Here is a 20,595-nt window from a genome sequence, read left to right on the forward strand (position 1 = left end):
GCTTGTTGTCAATAACTTTATACTTCCTTCTGTGCCCAGCTCTGACCTTGCCGTTGTGAAGGGCTCTGTGTCATGAAGACCCAGTTGCGCATGCAGAGGTCACTGGCTACTTGAGGGGCCAAATAAATTGGTCTCGTTGTAATGGAGGAATGGTTAATATCAAGAGGAAATGTCCTTTGTAACACAGGATTTCAATTTGTCTTTTTGTTTAGCTTTTGAAACATGTAGTGCTGTCTATGTTTGCTTACTTGTTTTGCATCCTGATATACATAGGTAGCTGTATCAAATGTTACATGGTTTTGGGTCCCTCTTTAGTAGTCTCTTTGACATATTTAGAAGCTAAGAGTGAATGCCACCCAGGCCCCAAAGTCCCCGTCTTGTAGGTGGGGCCTGGATCACGGTGGAGCAGAGTGGAAGGTTCAAAGGAACCAGCTAGGCTTTTTTTGGATTGAACGACTTGGCAATTGGAGCTTAAGTGACTTACCTGGCAGTACACTTGAAAGCCTGTGGCAGCGCTTGAGAATCGTGCCCTGTTGGAATCCAGGCTTTTTTTCTTCCTCGCTGCCACCTTGAGCCTCTACTAGTAGGGAAGCAAATCTTTTCTTTCTCACTGAGGCTGTAGTTCAAGAGGATAATGAAAGTTACAGACAATCCAGTGCCTAGTGAAGGCAGCAGGAGCCTTTCTCCAGCTTCAGCTAGGTCTGGGCTAAGGCACGGTTCAGTGCCATTGATGTCCTGGTGATGTCCCAGTTGTCGTGGACAAAGAAAGACAATTCTTTAGTCGTGACAGGGCAGCCATTGGCACCTGAGTGAATTTTGGGGGGTGGGGGGGAGGCGTGGAAATGTTACAGGAAGAGGAAGACAAAAGAGTGAAACCTTACTGTGGCATCGCTCAAATTTCTGGACGATAGTTGAAGTCTTTAGTGCGTCTGTTAATCGAGCTGTGTTCCTGTGCCCTAGTTTGTTTCCTGAAGTCAAAGGAGCAGTAGGAAATGTGTGAGTATTTTTGGATGGAGATAGGTATTACAAGGAAACCAGAATGAAAGTGTGTGATTTACGGTCACCAGTTTACCAGTTTGGTTATTTTTCCGAATAGCGGCCTAAACCTGTTTCCACAGCGCCGCGTGAAAATTTCCTGTGAACTTGATGTATAACCTAGAAAGCCTTGTGCTCGGTCCTTTTTTATAACGTTTTGAAATGCCCACATTCTTATCTAAGTATTTCTTCTTCTAGGGAGCCCTGAAAGCCAGGAGATGTATGTTTTTAATTTGACATCACTCACAGAGTCTGAAAACGTCTTGTCAGCTTCGGTGCATTATTATATCGGTGATCTGCTGCATGCTAAGTGGAACTGTTCCCAATCCAGAGGCTGTTCTCGTCACGGGCAGTGGAAACCTGAAATTCAGATACATCTTTCAGTTTGGGCCTTTCCTTTTGTTGGGAACCAGACTCGGAGCCTGGGACATTTCCTAATAAATGTCTCCACTGTTTACCAGGATGTCCTTTCCTGGCAGCGGAAGGATATCACTCAGCTCCTGCATGAGGCAAAGCAAAACAATGAACTCCTGATCAGTGTCAAAATGGATCTGACCAGCCATCGCTCCTGGAAAAGGGCACCTTCTCGCTACGAACCCTACATTCTGATTTATGCCAACGATTCTGCTATTTCAGAGCCAGAGAGCGTTGTCTTTAGTTTGCAAGGGCACCGTCATTCTCTGGCAGGGGTCTTTCCCAGGCCAGAAAACCACATGAGGAGCAGCCTCGGGAAGTGGCGGCGAAAACGCTCTGCAAATGTCCTGTTGCCATTGCAGAATAATGAGCTTCCAGGAGCCGAGTACCAGTACGATGAGGATGAGAGATGGGAAGACAGAAAACCGTACAAAACCTTCCAGCCACGGTTAGCAGAGAGGGCAAAGAGTAAGAAAAAGCAGAGGAAGAATCATCACCAGAATAGCCAGACTCTCCAGTTCGATGAGCAAACGCTGAAGAAGGCGAGGAGGAAGCAGTGGAACGAGCCAAGGTATTGCGCCCGGCGCTATCTCAAGGTGGATTTTGCAGACATTGGCTGGAGCGAGTGGATTATTTCTCCTAAATCCTTCGATGCCTATTACTGCTCAGGGGAATGCCAATTCCCAATTCCAAAGGTATGGTCTTTATTGATTCTTTTGCACTGTCTGTTACCGTAAACTATGCATTTTCTTTCCTGTGTCAGTAGAAGGCAGCTGGTCACCTGTTACGTGTTTGGATCTAGTACATAAGTGATATCTTTGTCTTGTGCTGCAAGGAGTAATGGTTAGAACAGCTAGTAAAAAGACAGGCTTGTGAAGGTAATTTAAAAAATATTACACGGTATTAGTTTTTTGAACTAATACCCAAATTGCCAGAACCCAAATTGCCATAAAACATTTCCTGAATAGTGCTTATGATGTGTGAACTTGTTATTAACGTGTTTAATAAACATAATACAAGCCAGGTCCAGAAAATTGCATATTAGACAGTAGTCGTTACGCCTCGAAGGAGCGTCTGCTGCCAGACCCACACGGGGGTCAGTCAGCATAGCACGGTCTAGGAAGAATGTGTGCCTCATGAGGCATGACTGTCACAAGGACAGAGAGGCTCTGTGGAGCTATAGGGGCGGTCAGGATGCTCTAAGTGTAAGCGAAAGAATCAAATGAATCACTTCTGTGGCAGGCCAAGTGGATGCAAAAACAGTAGATCCCAGCCAGCTGACTTTTGGAATATCCTCTGGTTTTTATAAGATTGTTGCATGGGAGGAGCAAGAAAGGGCGATGTGCCCCTAGCCCCGTGACTTAGGTGGATGAACTCAGCTCTTCAAAATCCAGTGCCCAGTGTCATTATTAGCAGCGTGGACCTCCCCTGGAGTCTAGCGAAACCTGAAAGTAGGATGCGGTATTTGAGGCTGGCCTAAAACATGGGGTACACGCAAATGATGCCTGCAGGAAATGTCAGTAAAGGTAGGGTTTCTGGTCTCGCTGTAACCTCACGTTCAAGAGTCTTTATTCCTGCCACAGTGAAGCCTTAGCAGTTAGTTCTGAAATTTACGTGGCATTTCAGTGGCTTAAGGACCCAAGGGAGTCATCCTTTGAAAATGACAGGTGGAGAAATGTACCAAAGGGGATGGAGCCCAGAGAAAGCGGAGAGGGCAGGAGTGTCTCTTTGAAGGAGGAGATGACTTACTTGACTACCCCCAACTGCAGTGGCAGGCTTTCAGGTTTTGGATCAAAGGCAAAAATGAAAGGGAACAGGAAGCGGTGGAGTCATTACCTTTGAATACATTGCACTGGGCCTTTTGCTTTATCGTTGATGGGAACAGTGCTCTGTCAAACCGGTAAGTCGGCATACAGGTTAGAAATTTTAAAAGCGCCAGACCTGGACTTCTTTCGTTCTAACTTTAAGGACACATAAATTACAAAAACGCCTGCTGTATGCCTCTGCTTAAGAGCGAGTTAGCATTTCGCGTTGCGGCTTTAGTTATAAAAACTTTATTCCAACCATAAGTGACTGTTGCTCTGATTTTTGTTTGGGAGAAAATGGTACATGATACTTAAATCGGAAGAGTTCAAGTACTTCAGTTCAAAGGAGTACAAAAAAAAGCATCTAGCTCCTGGCCTCTAAAATATTCTTCACTTAAGATGAGACATTTGCTATGAGCTACCATCAGTATTACAAAAGAAACAAAGCAAAGAGTCAAGTACACATCGGACAATCGGTGATTCTGCTGGAGGACAATTTGAGTCAGGGTCCTCTGTATTTCTGATGACAGGAGAAAAAAAAAGGCATAGCAGCTTCTTAGAAAGGCTTGAAGGTGTCTTGTCCTAAGTCCAAATGCGTTTTGGTTCCCATTTCCTAAGGTTATCGTGTCTGGCTCTTTTGGCTCTCAAAGAAGTAAAAGGATAGTTGAGGTGCTGACGAACTCCCAGGATTTAGCGCTTGCTAGAGAATAACCATTTCAACTCAGTCGCTAGAATTTTTTTTTTTTTTTTTTTTTTTTTTTTACATTTGGCAGACATGCAAAATAGGTTTCTACCTTCTGAGGCAGAAAAGCTGTCTTTTAACAGTCAATACATAGCATCTATTTCAGGGTTAGCCGATGCCTGATGCAGAGACTGGGAAGAACCCCCCCTTTGCCTATTAGGAGAGTCTGGATCAAACCTCAGATTGCTCAATAATGTGCATTCTCAAGAGCAAAGGTGGCTTTGCTTAAAAACAGTTTTGGATGTAGTCATTTTAGAAGCCCTTGTTACTGGTATCTCCTTGCTCTGTCCGAAACCTAATCCTGCCGAGAGCTGATGGGAAATTACAGATTTAAGAGAGAAAGCAAGTCTCTCCTTTTAAGAGTCGAGGTGAGACTTTGAGAACACAGATTCTCGGACAGCAAAAAGCATTATGTATCTTCATGAAGGTAAAGAAACTCTCAGAAACCAAAAGTCAAGTAATGATAAAGAAGCACTGTAATAAAGAGCTTCCTAGTCCTTACACAGAGCCTTTGTTAGCACCTGCAACCAGAAAATCCTTAACGTGCTCCATAACCTCAGGGCTTAATTCCCACAGTAGAGTAACTTCAGACCTCTGGAAAGAAACACAAGGAGCCATACAAATGCTCCTGCAAGTAAAACAGCCCGAGGTGAGTTTAGTACCGGTGGTTCTGAAGAGGCAAAACGAAGTTTAATTGAAGTTTAAACTTACGCCTGACACTCTGAGGCATGAGAGGGAGGTATGAACAGTGCATATAGCTGAAGGGTAGTTAACAGGTATTGCTTGGGTGAAAGAGGAATTCCAGCTTTGTCTGTGATTTGCCCATCTTTGGGTAGTTCCCCTGAGGTATCACACTGGGCATCAAAAGATTTTCTGATACACAGAGCCAAATTTTTCTCTGCCAAATTCGGGTTCAGCTTTCACGCAGATAGTAGCATCAGCCTCTTGAGATGTTGTAGTTGAGCTCCATTTTCTCCAGTAAGTAAATTTGCGGTATTGGCTACTAATATCACGGTAGCTAAGTCTAGCAGTCCCAAAGGAGCGTTCTTCCTCCTTGTCTTCACCCCTCTACTCTGCCTGGGATAGACACGTATGCACTACGGGAAGTGGTCCCTGCCCTGGAAAAAGCTTACAGTAGAGACAAGGTGAGAAGTAAATGGGAGAGGTGGGTAGGCAAATAAAGCACAGAGTTTAAATGGCTTTGCTGACATGAAGTGGAAGGTCTGATTGCCATGAACTAAGCCTGTAGCGCAGGCCTGCAGGGCCATAACCAGGACACTGGTTTTCTTCAACAAATTCCTACTAAAAGGCCAAATCCGGCCTTTTTGTGTGAAACTCTATAGACTCGGCTGGGTGAAGAATTACAGCAGCAGAGCTTTATAGTTATTTGGACACTGTGAAGCTTGATATTTGCTGTCATGTACTGCAGAGAGAGCTAGTTTGTTAAGAGGGCAGGTTACTGAAACCCGTTGTGAGTCTGGTTCCCTGAAAGCAATTGGCAGATTTCTGTCCATGTTGGAATACTAATTGTTCCTTTTGTGCACTTTTTTAGTGGCAAAAACCAAAATGACCTTGTTTTCCAAAGAGAATGAAAAGCTAAATTATATAAAAAGGGGAAGCGAGCAACTTACAGAGCCTTGTGTTATTCCTGAGCCATGCATAATATCTGGTGCTACTAACAAGTCTATGTTTGCAAAATGATACTATAACCATCAGGCAGTAACAAGCTAATCTGTGCCTATGGGTATATAATGTTCCCTTGCTGAGGGCGAGCTCCTAAAGTTGACAACCTGTTGAGTAATTAAGAACAGATGTACCTCTTCCCCCACCCCCCACCTTACCACCTCCAAATTTTCTAGCCTTAACCTTTCCCTGATTTCAATTAGCCAGCGTGACTGCTGTCAAGCCTGTGTGTGTTGGGCTTGCGTAATGCCGCCGAGCATACAGGCCAGGCGGACCCTCTCCCAGGTCAGGAATGAACGCTCTTAACTGACATCGTTTGCCCTGCTCATAATACATCTCCAATGAAATTCAACAGGGCAGCAAGTCTCCCAAGGATGCGTGCAGCTTAGCAGGTGCAGCCTGAGCCACAGCTGGACTCATTCACAGATTTGTTTGGCAGTTTGGAGTCAGCTCAGCATTTTTTCCTCCTGCTGCTCCTCTGGGCGTCCCCTGCTTCTTTCCTCCTAAAAGAAAATCTCTGCCTGCTTTTCATGACCGTGTGCTGGACAGGGCGTAGACGGCCTGCAGGCAGTGGCCCAACTCACCCCCCTTGTGCAGGGCATTATGCCAGTTCAGTACTCCGAGGGGGATTTCGGTTTTCTGAGAAGCACACACCTTTGGATTTTACTCCAGTCACAGTTAAATTCCCACCGACAGATGCAGAGTTATTCCAAAGCTGGTCATCCTCAAGAGTGCACCTTAAGGGCCAGGGGCAGGGTATTCAAGACGGACTTCAAGTCAGTACGGAGGACGTTCTGTATGGTACGATACCCATATCGAATAGAGATAATTCTTTTATCATACAATGACAGAATGTATCTGGGCTGTTCCCACCGATAGCTGAGGCAATACCTGAAATCAGTTGCATACAATTTAGCATTTTAGTGGCACAGACTCCATATCGGAAGGGACGGGTTTCTGGTGACACCTTAACATGGCATATTCGGAGACCTGCTTTTAATTCCAGTAGTACTGGCAATGGGAAATAGGGCCTCAGTAGACGTTTTACCTTTTGATGTCTGATCAGCAGGCTCAGGAGATCTGTTTGGCTCCCAGTTATTTTTGTGGAGCACGCTGTGCTGCAGCTGAGTAGGGAAACAAGCCTGGATGCTACCAGAGCTTTTGCTTCCTTTTGCAGGCACAAATGGTACAGGAATTGGAATTGTATGCTAATCTAAGACATTTTTTAAATCCCTGTCAACTACTGCTGAGGTGTATAGGTACTCCTGAATTCAAAACAAACAAACAGAAATGCCTTTCTTGAGATCGGCTACCTACATGGAGAGTAATGTCTTTGTAACCATGCTGGGAAACCTACAGCCATTAAAGAGGATTCCGCAACAAGCTTTGCATTTGTATTTGAAACAGAATATCACCACGCCCCTGCATCTCGTTCATCTGATAAGCTATGACAGTAAACTTAAACAGCAGCAGGGGAAAAAGATCAGGCTCTGTATAACGTCTGTGCTTAAAAGGGACTCAAATCGTGAGTATACTTGAGCAAATTCCGAGTCTCTTGGAGGATAAATAGAAGCATGGGATGTGCAGGATTGGCGCCGTTTGTTGCTCAGCCTTCCTGCAGGTGAACTAGGTTCCTCATGAGAAGAAGAAACATTTGAATTATGTCTAACATGTACATAAAGAATAGCTGAATGCTCCCCAGTGAATCCTTTTCAGTTCTGTGTCAGACGGTTCCAGTTCTCTCTTTAGACTAGTTTCAGCAGCATGATATGGAAAAAGTCCATTCTGATCCATTTCTGTTGGAATTCAAGGAACAGCTGTCTCCTTGAGAAAGAAGGACAATACAGCTGGCCTTAGTCGTAAGCTATGTTGCCGTAAGTAGGGACAGGTTAGACATCCGTGCGTTTTGCCAGCAGAATTGGAAGCAATTCCTCCTGTATGTATTAATGTGCTACACAAACGATACGATGAGCCAGAATCTCATAGTTATTCCTGTGCTTTTTGTATGCAAGGTCATTAAGACTTGCACTTCAGGTAGGTAGATGTCTAACCCTTAAGACTGATTTTTCCAAAAGCAAATCTCTTGTCAGAGCAAAATCGCCAATTGAACATTTGGCCCAAATGATCTTGTTCCATATATTTCTCAGTGGCATCTGACTGAGCATATTTAACTGTGTGATTCCCAGATTCTACATGTAACAAGAGCTCTAAAAAGCATTGTTGAAGTCTCACTCTTAGAAAACCAGAAGTCTTTGGGTAAAAACTGCATCTTGTGCATTTTTCATGCTCACCTATCTCTCATACAGATACTTGGATTTGGAAGGGTTTGGAGATTCAGAGGTAAAACTTAGTATTTTTCATTTCTATGACTATGTTCATTTTAATTTTTATGAGTGTATTAATGTATTCTGGTTTGGTGAACATACACAGTTATCTAACTGGTCACATTCGCTTTTCGTTCATATCAAACCAAAGCGTGCTCCTGTTTACGTGAGTATACAAATCCAGGAAACTTTGTCCTTTGGAGAAAAATGTCACCTTAATATGAGGTACAACTGACATGGGATATGGGGGCTCAGTTACTGGACGATGTCACTGATTATGTATACCACGGATGAGAAGTGATTTGGCATGGAAGAATGAGCAAAACAACCTAAACTTGCATGAGAGCAAACTGGAACAATTAGCATCCTGGTGTAAAGTACTTCCGTTCTCTCATCTGTACACATTTTATCTGCTTTTGTTTTTCCTTATGCACTCGCATTCCACCAGTCAAAACTTCCCAGCCTACAAGTTAGGTTTCTTTCGCTCCCCTAATGACTCAGCCTGCTAGCACGTTGACTGCCTCCCTCCCTTGCTGCAAGGTCTTCTGTCTGGGCGTTTTCCTGGGAAGGCAGGTCCATAGAGAGCCCGAGGCCCTGTCCCCAGCAGGACGCTTGAGCTGAAAGCGGTGGAGCGGCACTCGCATCCAGTGGCCAGAAGAACCGGACCAGACTCGTATTTCCTGCTGCGGGCTCAGGGCAGCTACAAGTGACAACTGGAAACGGTCGAGTAGAAGACAGATTTTCCAGCTAGTCAGCTGTGGGGTCTCCACCGGGCCCTTCTTCAAGAAACCAGTTTTGTTCTAGAGAACATGGGTCCATTCTAACTTGGGTGCAGTTACATTTTGTGCCGTATCTTTCTCTTGCAGGCCTTGAAGCCATCCAACCATGCCACCATCCAGAGCATAGTGAGAGCCGTCGGGGTGGTCCCGGGCATTCCTGAGCCTTGCTGCGTTCCTGACAAAATGTCTTCTCTTAGTATCTTATTCTTCGATGAAAACAAAAATGTGGTTCTTAAGGTGTACCCCAACATGACAGTGGAATCCTGTGCATGCAGATAACATCTCGGGAGACCCTTTTGAAATGCTGAGGTGATCACTTGCTATTTGGGGCCGGGGGGAGGGGGGGAGCATCACGATAACTACTTTTTGTTTGCACTGCCAATGCATTTCCTTTGGACAAAAAAGAAAAAAATGTAAACAAATCCAAACAATGAGGATGGAAACGGAATGGATTCTGAATAGCAATTCCAAGGAAAGAGAATACAAACTTCATTTGTCTTTGAACTTGACCAAGACACAAGTCTTGGCAATGGGACTGACTGTTTCTGTTGAAATCGAGAGATCAAAGAGGAATTGGCAGAAGACTCTTCAAGATATTTGAGACTGCCAGAAGGACATACTGGTCTATTTTTGTACAAGATTTTGGAAGCAGCAGTAGCTGTTAACTTTTGTCTCCGTTCTTACGGTGACTAATGGGGAGGGAGATTAGAAATACACTAGTCTTCATTTTAAAGCTAAGCTTTCTGCCTTAGGTTATCGAGTAGTGCAGCAAGGAAGAAAAACAAATATGACATCCTAAGAGCCTTAGATAACCCAGCTTAGACATACGTCTCCTTGGTATGACACGTCACCGACTGCGTGTGTGTATTCATTTTCATTGACGTATTCTTCGTAATTCAGCTTACTAGATGTCAGTGCCCTCAGTTGGAAGAACGCGAAACGCATTACTGCTGTGTGCGTAATTGCGATGTCTCAAAAGCAGAGACTTGTCTTTCATGCCACTATGGAGACTCAGCAGGCCGCGGGTATGAAAGTATCACACTTGGTGAAGCGTCTGAGTGACTTGTTCACAACACATATTATAGAACATAGTTGCAAGTAATCTATGAGTAAATCATGGTAGTTGATTCCTGACGTGAAATTATTTGGTGCATAGTTCTTATCTGTAGGTCTTCACTATGATTATTTGATCCAAACTGCCTCTGGGTGGTGAGTTTATTAATCAGATGGTAGAATATTTTTTTTTCCTTAGTTCACTTCTACTCTGAAAATCAAATTTATTGTACCTATGCTGTCAATTTAAGATTTCTTACTAGCAGGTTTTGCACAATAAAAACACAAAATGTTCTTTCAATGACTTAATCCGCCATAAAAATTCATTTGAGAAACTGAAAGCGGGAGAGAAAGCGTCTGATGAATCTCAGACACGGCTGCAAAAAGCTTGTTGTGTTACGGAGTGTATGTTCACAGAAGAGAGAACCCCAGTTCCGTTTCCAGCAGCGCGATCTATAGAGGATGATGCTTTGTAAAGCACTTACGGCTGGCGAGAGTGATGTTTTAGTTTGCGCTAAGAGTAAACATCAAACAACCTTTCCCATAAGTTATCTACATAACTGACTCTCTGAAATAGTGTATTTAAAGGGCAAATATTCGTAGGGAATAAATTAATTCTCCATCATCATGAGCGTTGAATTCTCTACTTTGGAGTCAGCGATTCCCCACCGTATTGAAGGTGACAGCAGTTTTCCTATGTACGTGCCTTTTTGCAGCTTCATAGCTATTTGAGGCTAGTTTAAAGACTTGGTCATTGATTTTTGTATTTCGTCACTGGTGCCGTCGTGATTACCAACCTGAATAATGTGCATGTTGAAGGGTGCGAGAGGTGTGGAGGTGGAATAGGTTGTTGAAAGGGATCCTTTCAACAGTCACTTTTTACCTGCACAAAGTCTCAGTGGAAGGTGACAGGAGTTTAAGTTAAAAAAAAAAAAAAATTAAAAAAAGAAAATAAAAGAAAAGAACCACCAGTTAGTCCCAGATGCAGGTTACGATTGCAGCTCTTCCCTTACCCTGTTTGAACAGCATACCCCTGCAGTCAGATTCCCCAAGTGCCACCGGATACGTGTTTATTGGCTCCAATTAAGCAACACTGGTTAGCACAGTTAACCGACCTGGTTGCTGCGTGTTAGGATTCCAAGAGCTCTGTAGCGACGTATCGTCGTGAAGGATGCGTTCCCTGGAACTGGAAGAGAATAGTCTCTGTTTCTAGAGAACGAGTGCCATCTTCATCATACAGGAGCAGAACTGCCATCAAAACCAAGCGCTAAGCGTGAAGCTGCGTACGTTTAGATCGAGGTTCATTTGATCCACTTCTATACGCAGGAGAAAAGTCGGACGTTCTGTACGCAAATTGGGTGGACTTAGAAACGGAGGAAAAAAAGCTGTAATTTCCTCCTGGCGGAAAAGACAGACACTTGCAGACAGCCTGGAGCTTTTCACAGCTGTGTCTTAGTAATGAAAAAGAGCCTGTCTCTCTGGTGCGGAGCTGTGTGAGTTCCCGTCTTGACTTTTACGGAGAGGCGGAAGCAGGGATGCGCACGGGCTGCCCGTACCGTAGGGTTCACCTTTTAATCCACTGGTCCACTCCTGGGCCTGGTGTCATTAGGACACGTGGGGGATGCTGTTGGCTAAGCTGGAAGCAGGCTCGGATTCTCAGTAGACATTGGGCCCTGGAAGCAGAAACAGATACAGTGGTTTCCAATAGTTGTCTTGTTAAGAGCTGCACGTTTCTTTGTTCAAGGTGAGCTGGCTGGTGATGAGTAACACTCTCATTGCCAAAATCATTTCCTTCACAGTATTTTCGAGGGTCTTGAGGTGCGCACTTCTTGTCCTGCGTAGAAAGGCAGGAGCTGCGCGGTACCCCTCGAAGGCTGGATTTCTCCTCGCGTCGCCCTGTGCTGGGATTACAGCATGTTCCTTCCTTCGAACAGCACCAGACGACACCTTCCCAAACACGGCGCGGAGGAGTAAGTACCTCACAGCTTTCTAATGCCCCGTGGGAGAGCTGGGGGGTGTCATTCCACTGCAAATGAGACTGCTGCCTGGGAGAAGGGCAGTCGGTCCCCCAGGGAAACGCTGGGGGAATGGGCACTCTGCAAGTTGGGGTGTTGCTAAGCCCCAGCCTCCTGCTTGCTGGGGATGAACTGGAGCGTTTGGCTCTCAGGCAGAAGGTCAGGACTGAGCTGAGCCCAGCTCAGTCTGTGAACGGTGTCTGGTACAAGCAGTGCCAGGAACAGGGCTCCTCAGAGGAAAATGCAGAGGTCAGACTCCCCCTACCCCCCCCCCCCCCCCCCCCCCCACCTTGGATGGTAGCGGAGTTACCCGGATCAGAATAGCCTGTTGGCAGCCATGCTTCCCAACTTCTGCGATCCATAACAGAGGCGTTAATGAAATACAGGTGTTTCCCCAGCACAGCAGTCTGGGGCAGCCGTGCTCCATGTCCCTCTTTGGGACTGAAGCCGAGTTCAAGGCTACAGGCAATGCTTTCCAGTGCTGCGATGAGACAGCCTGGAAGAGACCTTAAAAGCATCACCCGAAAACAAGCGCGAATATGTTATGCTTGGTTTTCAGCAGGATGCAGCCAGACTTTGTCGTGAACCGTGTTGTGTCGAATTGGTACAATCTTCCAAGGAAAATGTGATTTGCCTCTTCCAATCCTACACTGAGAGTAATGTCTGCAGGTAAACATATAGAAGTGAGACATTTTATGCCCAAGAGTCGTTTTGCATTTGTATCTGTACATGAAACTTTCTACATAAAGCCGTGTCTAGCATCAGTGATGTATTAATCGCACAGGCAATGATTTCTGTATGTAACTTGGTTTTAGCAGTGACCTCCAAATAATTTCCAACTCATGTTACTAATCACGATTTTAATCTCAGCTCGGCACAAGGGGCTTTTCCCACCTGTTCTGTTTTTTGAAACACTATTAATTGATATATGGCTCTGTTTTGTATCTAATTATGTAGTATCTGATGCCCATGCATTATTTTTATGGCTGTCCCAAAAGATGGGCAGGAGAATGTCTCGAGCTACGCAAGCTCTCTCTTCAGATAGGCTCTTCTGGGAGCACGGTCCCCAGTGAGGAGCAGACTGTGAGGAGGCCGCTGCAGAAGGCTCTTGAAAATGCCACTCTTGGAGGCTGAATAGGGAAACTCACGGTAAGTGTGCAAAATACAGAGAGCAAAATAAAACTCCTTATCCTGCAGTGCGCTACCTTGGCCCAGGAGAATTGCCTGCTAGAACCAATGATGCTGTTCCCCTGAACGGCGTCACGAGGCAGGCTCTGTTTCTTCCTTTGTTTGGGGGTGCTGAACTTGCAAGGAGCAGAGTGCCTTTCGTGAGGTGCCGAGCAGCTGTGGGGTTGCAAATCACTGTGCTCTGCCGCAGGGTTGGCCCAAAAGCTTCATGTGCTTGTCTCTGAGGAGAGGGGCAGCGGTTTGCAGGAGACTGATGTTTTGTCCAGCTGCCCATTTCTCCTTGTAAAAACAGCCTTTTAAAATGATTTCTTTTGAAAGGTTATTCTTTGTACAGACGATGTCCATTTAAAAAAATTAAAATTACCCCCCCAAAAGAAAGTTATTTTGTATATGGAAAGAAACTTTGACAGATGCTTTTAATTTATTTTATATCTGTGGCCATCTTGTCCTTTTAATGTTTCCTTCTTTGTCTCGGTGCTCTTCAAACAATACAGTTTTCTCCGTCGTCGCAAAGATGAAATGCTAGGACCGTAGTCAAGTTTGCGAGGACAGGTTGCAGCCACGCTGTGAAGGGCACGTTTCACTACTGATGTATAAGCTTGCCTGATTTGTATTTTTTTCTCTTTCAATAATGGGAAAGTTTCACTAGGAACTCTGGAAAAAATAAAAAATAAAATCAGTTTTTACATGAAAATCCATTTTTTCTGTGTGGTATTCAGGTCTTTCCAAGAACATGAAGGCTTTCACTGCTTTCTGTGTTCAGCACTCTGGAGATGCATCCATCTCAAGTGCTCATTTGCAAATGCTGTTTAAACAGAGATTGTCTTTATAGAGCAAAGTACAGAGTGGGTGGGGAGCGGGTGCCATGGCTTCAGTTAAAGGTTAGCTGGTATGACAGTAAGAAGCTATTGAGGTAACTGGACCTGATCCCAGCAAGGCCCAAAGGTGTCAGTGGGTTTCTATCCACTGGCTTCACTGAGTTTTGATTCCAGCCCACAAAAACAGTACAGAAGTTGTGGTGACAACCCTGCAATTTATAAGAAGAACGAGGCAGCCCTAATTGCTTTCTTGGTGCGAACGGAACCCAAGGCGGTTGTGTTAAAAAAAAAAAAAAGTAGAGTAATTCCTGCAGCCTTACTGCATATAGCATGCTGCTGCAAACCGAAGTAGGGAAGGGAAGCCTCTAGACTTGCTGTTCTAGGAAGGTCCCAGCAAGATGCTCTCCTGCTTTCCCCCAGGTCCAGCTAAGGGAGGGTGGTGGGCTGGACACAACATTGTCCCCCCTTGTATGGGCCAGATAGGAGGCAGCAGGTCAGAAGCTCTCAGGCTCTGCCCATCACAAAGATGCTTGTCTCTCTGTTACCCTCGTCTTCTCTGACTGCAGCTACACAGACCTGGGGGACGGACAGTAATTGCACAAAGGGAAATGAGAGCAGACACCCAACAGAGTGCATGCCTGGAAAGGGAGGACTCCAGTCTGCTCTGTCCCCTGGAAACAAGGAGAACTTGGGCTTGTTCTCCGAGCAGCTGGGAGATGCCCCCAGGTCACCATAACAAGAGAACCCACATTGCCACACTGGCAACAAGACTTGTTACATTTCTCTTCAGTTAACAGGAATGTTTTACTCAAAACAATAGAAAAGAAACTGTGGGGAGAAAACAAAAGCAAGGCATGTGCTGCCCTCCAGGTATGACATTACTTACCACAGCAAGAGCATTCCGTCTGAAATAATCTCTTGCTTCTGATTACACGAGGGTGACAAGAGTGGGGACTGTGACTCCCGGCGGCTTTTTGGATGCTTCCGACTGCTCGATCGTGTTCCCCGCCGGCCCAACCCGACAAGTAACTTTGTGTTGGGTTTCAGAGCAACACCCTGACCTCTCGCCTGGAGGTGACCCAGGTTCCCAAGCCACAGGGACATAATGGTTCAAGGAAGGGAGGTTGTGACTGCGCACGGCGACAGATGCGCCGGTGTCCTGGTTTCAGCTGGGATAGAGTTAATTGTCTTCCTAGTAGCTGGTATGGTGCGATGTTTTGAGTTCAGTATGTGAAGAATGTTGATAACACTGATGTTTTCAGTTGTTGCTCAGTAGTGTTTAGACTCAAGTCAAGGATTTTTCAGCTTCTCATGCTCAGCCAGCGAGAGAGCTGGAGGGACACAGGAAGTTGGCACAGGACGCAGCCAGGGCAGCTGACCCAAACGGGCCAAAGGGGTATTCCATACCATGTGACTTCCCATCTAGTATAGGAACTGGGGAGGGGGGGGGGCAGGGCATCGCCGCTCAGGGACTAACTGGGTGTCGGTCGGCGGGTGGTGAGCAATTGCACTGCGCATCGTTTGTACATTCCAAACCTTTTATTACTACTGTTGTCATTTTATTAGTGTTATCATTATCATTATTAGTTTCTTCCTTTCTGTTCTATTAAACCGTTCTTATCTCAACTGTCGTGGTTTAACCCCAGCTAGCAACTAAGCACCATGCAGCTGCTCGCTCACTCACTCCCCCCCATCCAGTGGGATGGGGCAGAAAATCGGGGAAAAAGAAGTAAAACTCGTGGGTTGAGATAAGAACAATTTAATAGAACAGAAAAGAAGAAACTAATAATGATAACACTAATAAAATGTTAACAGTAGTAATAAAAGGATTGGAATGTACAAACGATGCACAGGGCAATTGCTCACCACCCGCCGACCGACACCCAGCCAGTCCCCGAGCGGCGATTCCCTGCCCCCCCCTTCCCAGTTGCTAAACTAGATGGGACATCAGATGGTATGGAATACCCCTTTGGCCAGTTTGGGTCAGCTGCCCTGGCTGTGTCCTGTGCCAACTTCTTGTGCCCTGGCTGGGCATGAGAAGCTGAAAAATCCTTGACTTGAGTCTAAACACTACTGAGCAACAACTGAAAACACCAGTGTTATCAACATTCTTCACATACTGAACTCAAAACATCGCACCGTACCAGCTACTAGGAAGACAGTTAACTCTATCCCAGCTGAAACCAGGACATCAACCCATCAGTTTTACTTCTTTTCCCAATTTCCTCCCCCATCTCACTCGCTTGGCGGGGAGTGAGTGAGCAGCTGCGTGGTGCTTAGTTGCTGGCTGGGCTTAAACCATGACAGGCGGCTCATGACATCGGCCTTAGGAAGAGCCTGTCTCGGGCATGGCGATCCCGCGCGTCCTTCCCCGATTTCTTGATGCCTGAGCTGCACGCACTTAAAGAAAGAGGTGCTCAGGGCCTTGACAATTAGTACTCGTGCCTGAGCTTTACACATGCATGCTTTCTGTTCTGCAGCTCAGGGAGCTGCTCCGGGCCTACGTTGTGTTTTGATCGCTGCATCTTAGAGGGGATGTTAGTTATTAACAAAGCGAGGCTTGCAGCCCCTGGTAAACCTGAACTCCCATCGCTATGCAGAATAACAAGAAAGCACCGTTGCACATGGGAGCACCGGAGCAACGCTTGCTTACTGGTAATCCTGCACAAATCAAACTTTCCATGCAAACCCACTAACTCCCTCCTTCTGAGCAAAGCTCAGGATTTTATACACTCGTTTTGAAGAGGAACGATCTTTTCCCAGAAAGCTTGTATTTAGATCTTACCTCACGTGAGGAGGTCACACTTGTGTTTCAAAGGATACGGAGAAATAGGACTGCTGTACGATGCTTGCACGCAAAAACCAATCCCACATCTTTTCTTGACACGTGGAATTTTCATGAGGTCGTTATGAAAGGATGCTTCCCTCTTTTCAGCTTCCCATTTCACTTTGAGGTTCCCTTCCTGCAACATAGACCAGAGAATCCCATTCTCATAAGTGAGCCTTTTTAGTGAGCCCTGGGTTATCCTGATTTCCAGGGAATTTTGAAACATCATAGTGAGCAGAGCTGGATCTAATTTAGACTCTTCTTTTTTTTAAGCTTTCCACAATGTCACATTTTTATCGTTAATTTCACATCTTTATGTCTGCTCTCTGCACAACCTTGTCCTTGCTTTCCACCTTCAGGAGGAATTACCTCGTTTTACTCACCCTGCATTCTACCGCTTTAGCGCTGCCTCCCCTCTCTCCCTAGAAGTGCGCCACGTGCAAAATGTGTGAATCATAATGTGGTGCAAATCCATTCTCTTGGTCTTTCACCTCACCAGATCTTGCACAGTTAAGGATCACCACATCCATAGGAACCGTTTATCTGAGCACAGATGTGCAGCCACCTTAGTGGTGAGAAACAAAACTGGGAAACGATGTTCGGTAACGGGCATATTGAGGTGTGCGCGTCCTCTCGATTTACTCCTGTCTGTTCAGCCCTAGATCAAGAAGTCAATCAGAAATGCTCAAACCCATGGCAGGAAGCAAAATAACCATGCTACCACATTCACGCACAAGGAACTCGAGAGATGCAGAGCGCCAGCCTTGTGCTGCCTTGAGAAAAAATGGGAAGGGAGGGTGAATTTAGGGCAGCGCGCTACACTACACCTGCCTTTAATTGTTTCTTTTTTCCCACACTTTCTGCATAATCTTGAGGAGGTCAAATTGTCAAACTGTCAGAGGTGTCTAAACCCAAAGCTACACACAGCTCTCCAGAGAGCCTTCAAAAATTACCCGGGGGCTTAAGTCTCTCGGGACTTCAGCTCCCACTTAGTCATATAACGATAAAAATTCTACCCGCTCTACCACAAGGTCCTTGGAGACTACAGCAGGGGAAAGCTATATCTGTTTGGAGAGAGGTTGCTGCATAGTGGGAGGAGAAAGGGGTTGCTCGGCTGCTTTTCATTGCAAATGAGACCAGTCAATTCCTGAGCTACCTCTGGATGTTGTTGGCAGTTCATGGACAGAGAAGCCCATCCATTTCCTTTCTGGAATGAAGGCCTGACCTTAGTCTTGAAAGCCGGGGACTAATCTGGGAGGAAGGGAGGCAATGTTTCCTCATGTTACCCCAAAATCCGGGAAAAATCATGGAGGGGGGGTGTACCTGAAACCCAGTCCCATTTCATCTGCTGCCTACACAGCTGCCCATCTGCTTGGTGTTGCTTCCTCCAGTCAAGAGTAAGTTGCCAGGACCACGCTGGCCTCTCTGATGGGAAAGCAGCTAGTAGGTTGGGGGGGGAGAGAGAGAGAGAGACCCTGTTGGACAGAGAAACACCCGGCCTGCATCTGGCTGAATCCAGCCTCCCTGCAATCACAGAGACTGTCTATGTGTGAGGACAACTCTTATCTCTCATTCAATTAAAAAAAAAAAAATTATAGGCTTACGCATTGTAACATCTGCACCCCTTTATGTAGGTATTCAATGGGGCACTGAGGTTACTTCTTGCCCTTTTTATTGGCAGATGATTCTGATTAATAGGTGATTCAGACAACTTTATACCATGCTGATTATCACTAGTTTGCAGGCAATTTTTTAAATAAATACTGTTAGCCTCAACAATTCAGCTACTTTCTTTCTGATTACTCAGTCCTCAGGGAGCCCCATAGAAGAGAAATTCGCTGTGCAAAGGTATCCTGGTCTCTTTCACCCATCAAGGACAGCCCAGGTGTTTCCATAGTCGGAAATTCCTAAAGAATGATGAGCTTCATATCAGACAGTTTTCCAGCTTCTTTTACCAAAAGCATTATCTAGTTTTAAGAACGAACAGAAGAAATGCAGCGGGGGCCTAGGAAGAGAAGCTTTTTCCTAAGTCATTTATTCATGTCAGGAGAGGAAAATGGAAATAAGATGCTTCCAGAGGGCCTGTGCTAGGTTACTTCTGTGCCTCTTCCATGCATACTTGAGGAGACATTTAGCTACTGTTGGGTGCTCACAGGGGGAGACAGGGTGAGCTGGAGTCAGAATCAGTGCTGGTACTGGTAAATGAATGGCCAACGAGCTGAGGAAAGAGGGTGAGGGCTGAAAAAGGGTCACCAGTGCTGCAAGGAAGGCAGTTGCACTTGGCTCAGCAACTGCTCTGACGAATGCAGTCAGCGTCTGTGGTAGGCAGGGAGAGGCACCAGAAATCCCAAACTTTTTGCAGGGATCCCAGCTAGATCAGGGCAGCAACTGAACAGTACAACAATTCAGGGGCACAGAGCTGGGCTGCACTGGGTGGCCAACCTCGCAAGAGGCAGCTGCAAGGACGTGGTGAAAATTCATCGCTTGCACTAAAAACTAGACACCAGTAGCATACACCTGGGATTGTTTTCTCTCGCTTTGCTGCTGCTTCTGCTTGCTCATCTCTCCTCAGCGCTCACCTGCATCTCTGCTCTGATGCGAGAGCTGAGGAAAGGCGCTGCCATCTACCCAGCCCAGGCGGACCGCTCCTCAGCTCTGTCCTCTGTCAGGACGCATCGTCATCTCTCCTGCCTTCTGAGGTATGTTCTCTAGTGGCAGAAGTACGAGCTTTTCCCTGCCCCCCCTCCCCCCCCCCCCCAAACCAACCCAATAACCAAAAAAAAAAAAGGCATAGTTAGAGCTGCATTTGTTAGAGAGCAATGAGGGTGGCGGGGAGGGGAGCGCGGTTAGAACTGGATTTCTTAGAGAGCTACAAAACAAGAGGAAAGCTGACACAACAGAAAGGTAAGATGGTGCATTGGAATGCTGAGGAGAGAATTCACACAGCACACAAGAAATGAATGTCAGAATCTATTTTCTACTGACCTCAAAAATAATAGCATAATTTGCAACACTGAGCATAGTGTAATCATCTTCACTGTTTCTTTCCACCATCTCCAGCCCACTGTTCAACCCCCTCAGCCTGAATGCCTTGTTTCCCACCTTTTTTATGACAGTGTAACTTCTGGTTCTGAGGTTGTGTCTGAAGTACAGCTATTCAAGAAAGTTTGGTTTATTTCAAAGAATGTTTAGACTGAACTGAATCAGCTTCCGCTTCTGTTTCTGGAAATCATCAGTCCTGTGTATACAGCCCAGAAATAAAATGGACAAAAGTACGTGGGGCCTGCAGAAATAGGAAAATACTGAAGAAAAGATTCAGTGGGGAAATCATTTGTCTGCAGGACATCCAGGCAAGCAACTCAGCTGCAAGAAAGGGGCTCTGTCCCGTTGGAATCATGGGAACAACAAGTACAGTGCAGGGCAACAAATCTGGACTACCGTATGAAACGTGATTGTACATAGTGCATGGGATGCGCTGGATGGTTATTTGTTTAAACTGTGAGTTAAATAAGGTGTACCGTTGTTTCGTAAACAACCAACACTCTAAAGATGCACACATCTAATTGCTAGCTGTATTAAATCTATCATGTGCTATTTCTGCATTTTAAAAAGTACTTACAAATTAAATGGGAAAACACTACCTAAATCGTGGAGTGTGAGGTTCTTCCGGGGGCGGGGGGGGATGACAAAAATCTGTGTGAGATGCACACACATATAATGTTTAGTGCTCACCTAAACCCCCAAAAGAAAATCCGCTCTTTCGTGCTGCAAAATAGTATTAGCTTCCAGTGGACAGCCTGAAGCGCTACCCTCTGCTTTCACAGTCCGCTTCTTCTTCAACTGTATATGGCTATCATCATTTTGCATAGGCTTTGCTAGCTGTAAGTTTCCACGACAGCTTACAAGGCAGGC

At 45.7% G+C, this 20,595-nt stretch overlaps 1 protein-coding gene across 6 annotated transcripts in view; it reads left to right on the forward strand.

Moving 5' to 3' along the window:
• BMP3 (bone morphogenetic protein 3) overlaps positions 1 to 20,595 on the forward strand; it is a 52,672-nt gene that overhangs the window by 10,639 nt on the left and 21,438 nt on the right. For 4 of the 6 annotated variants that reach the window (XM_069779011.1, XM_069779002.1, XM_069778995.1 and 1 more), the window contains exon 2: positions 1,234 to 2,144. In XM_069779011.1, coding sequence (XP_069635112.1) covers positions 1,234 to 2,144 — 911 coding nt within the window. Of the gene's footprint in view, positions 1 to 1,233; positions 2,145 to 8,869; positions 13,733 to 19,799; positions 20,324 to 20,595 lie in introns of those variants that run through there. The other 2 variants (XM_069779021.1, XM_069778974.1) reach the window with 2 other exon arrangements.

Source organism: Haliaeetus albicilla, chromosome 1 (assembly GCF_947461875.1).
Source record: "Haliaeetus albicilla chromosome 1, bHalAlb1.1, whole genome shotgun sequence".
Lineage (NCBI taxonomy): Eukaryota > Metazoa > Chordata > Aves > Accipitriformes > Accipitridae > Haliaeetus > Haliaeetus albicilla.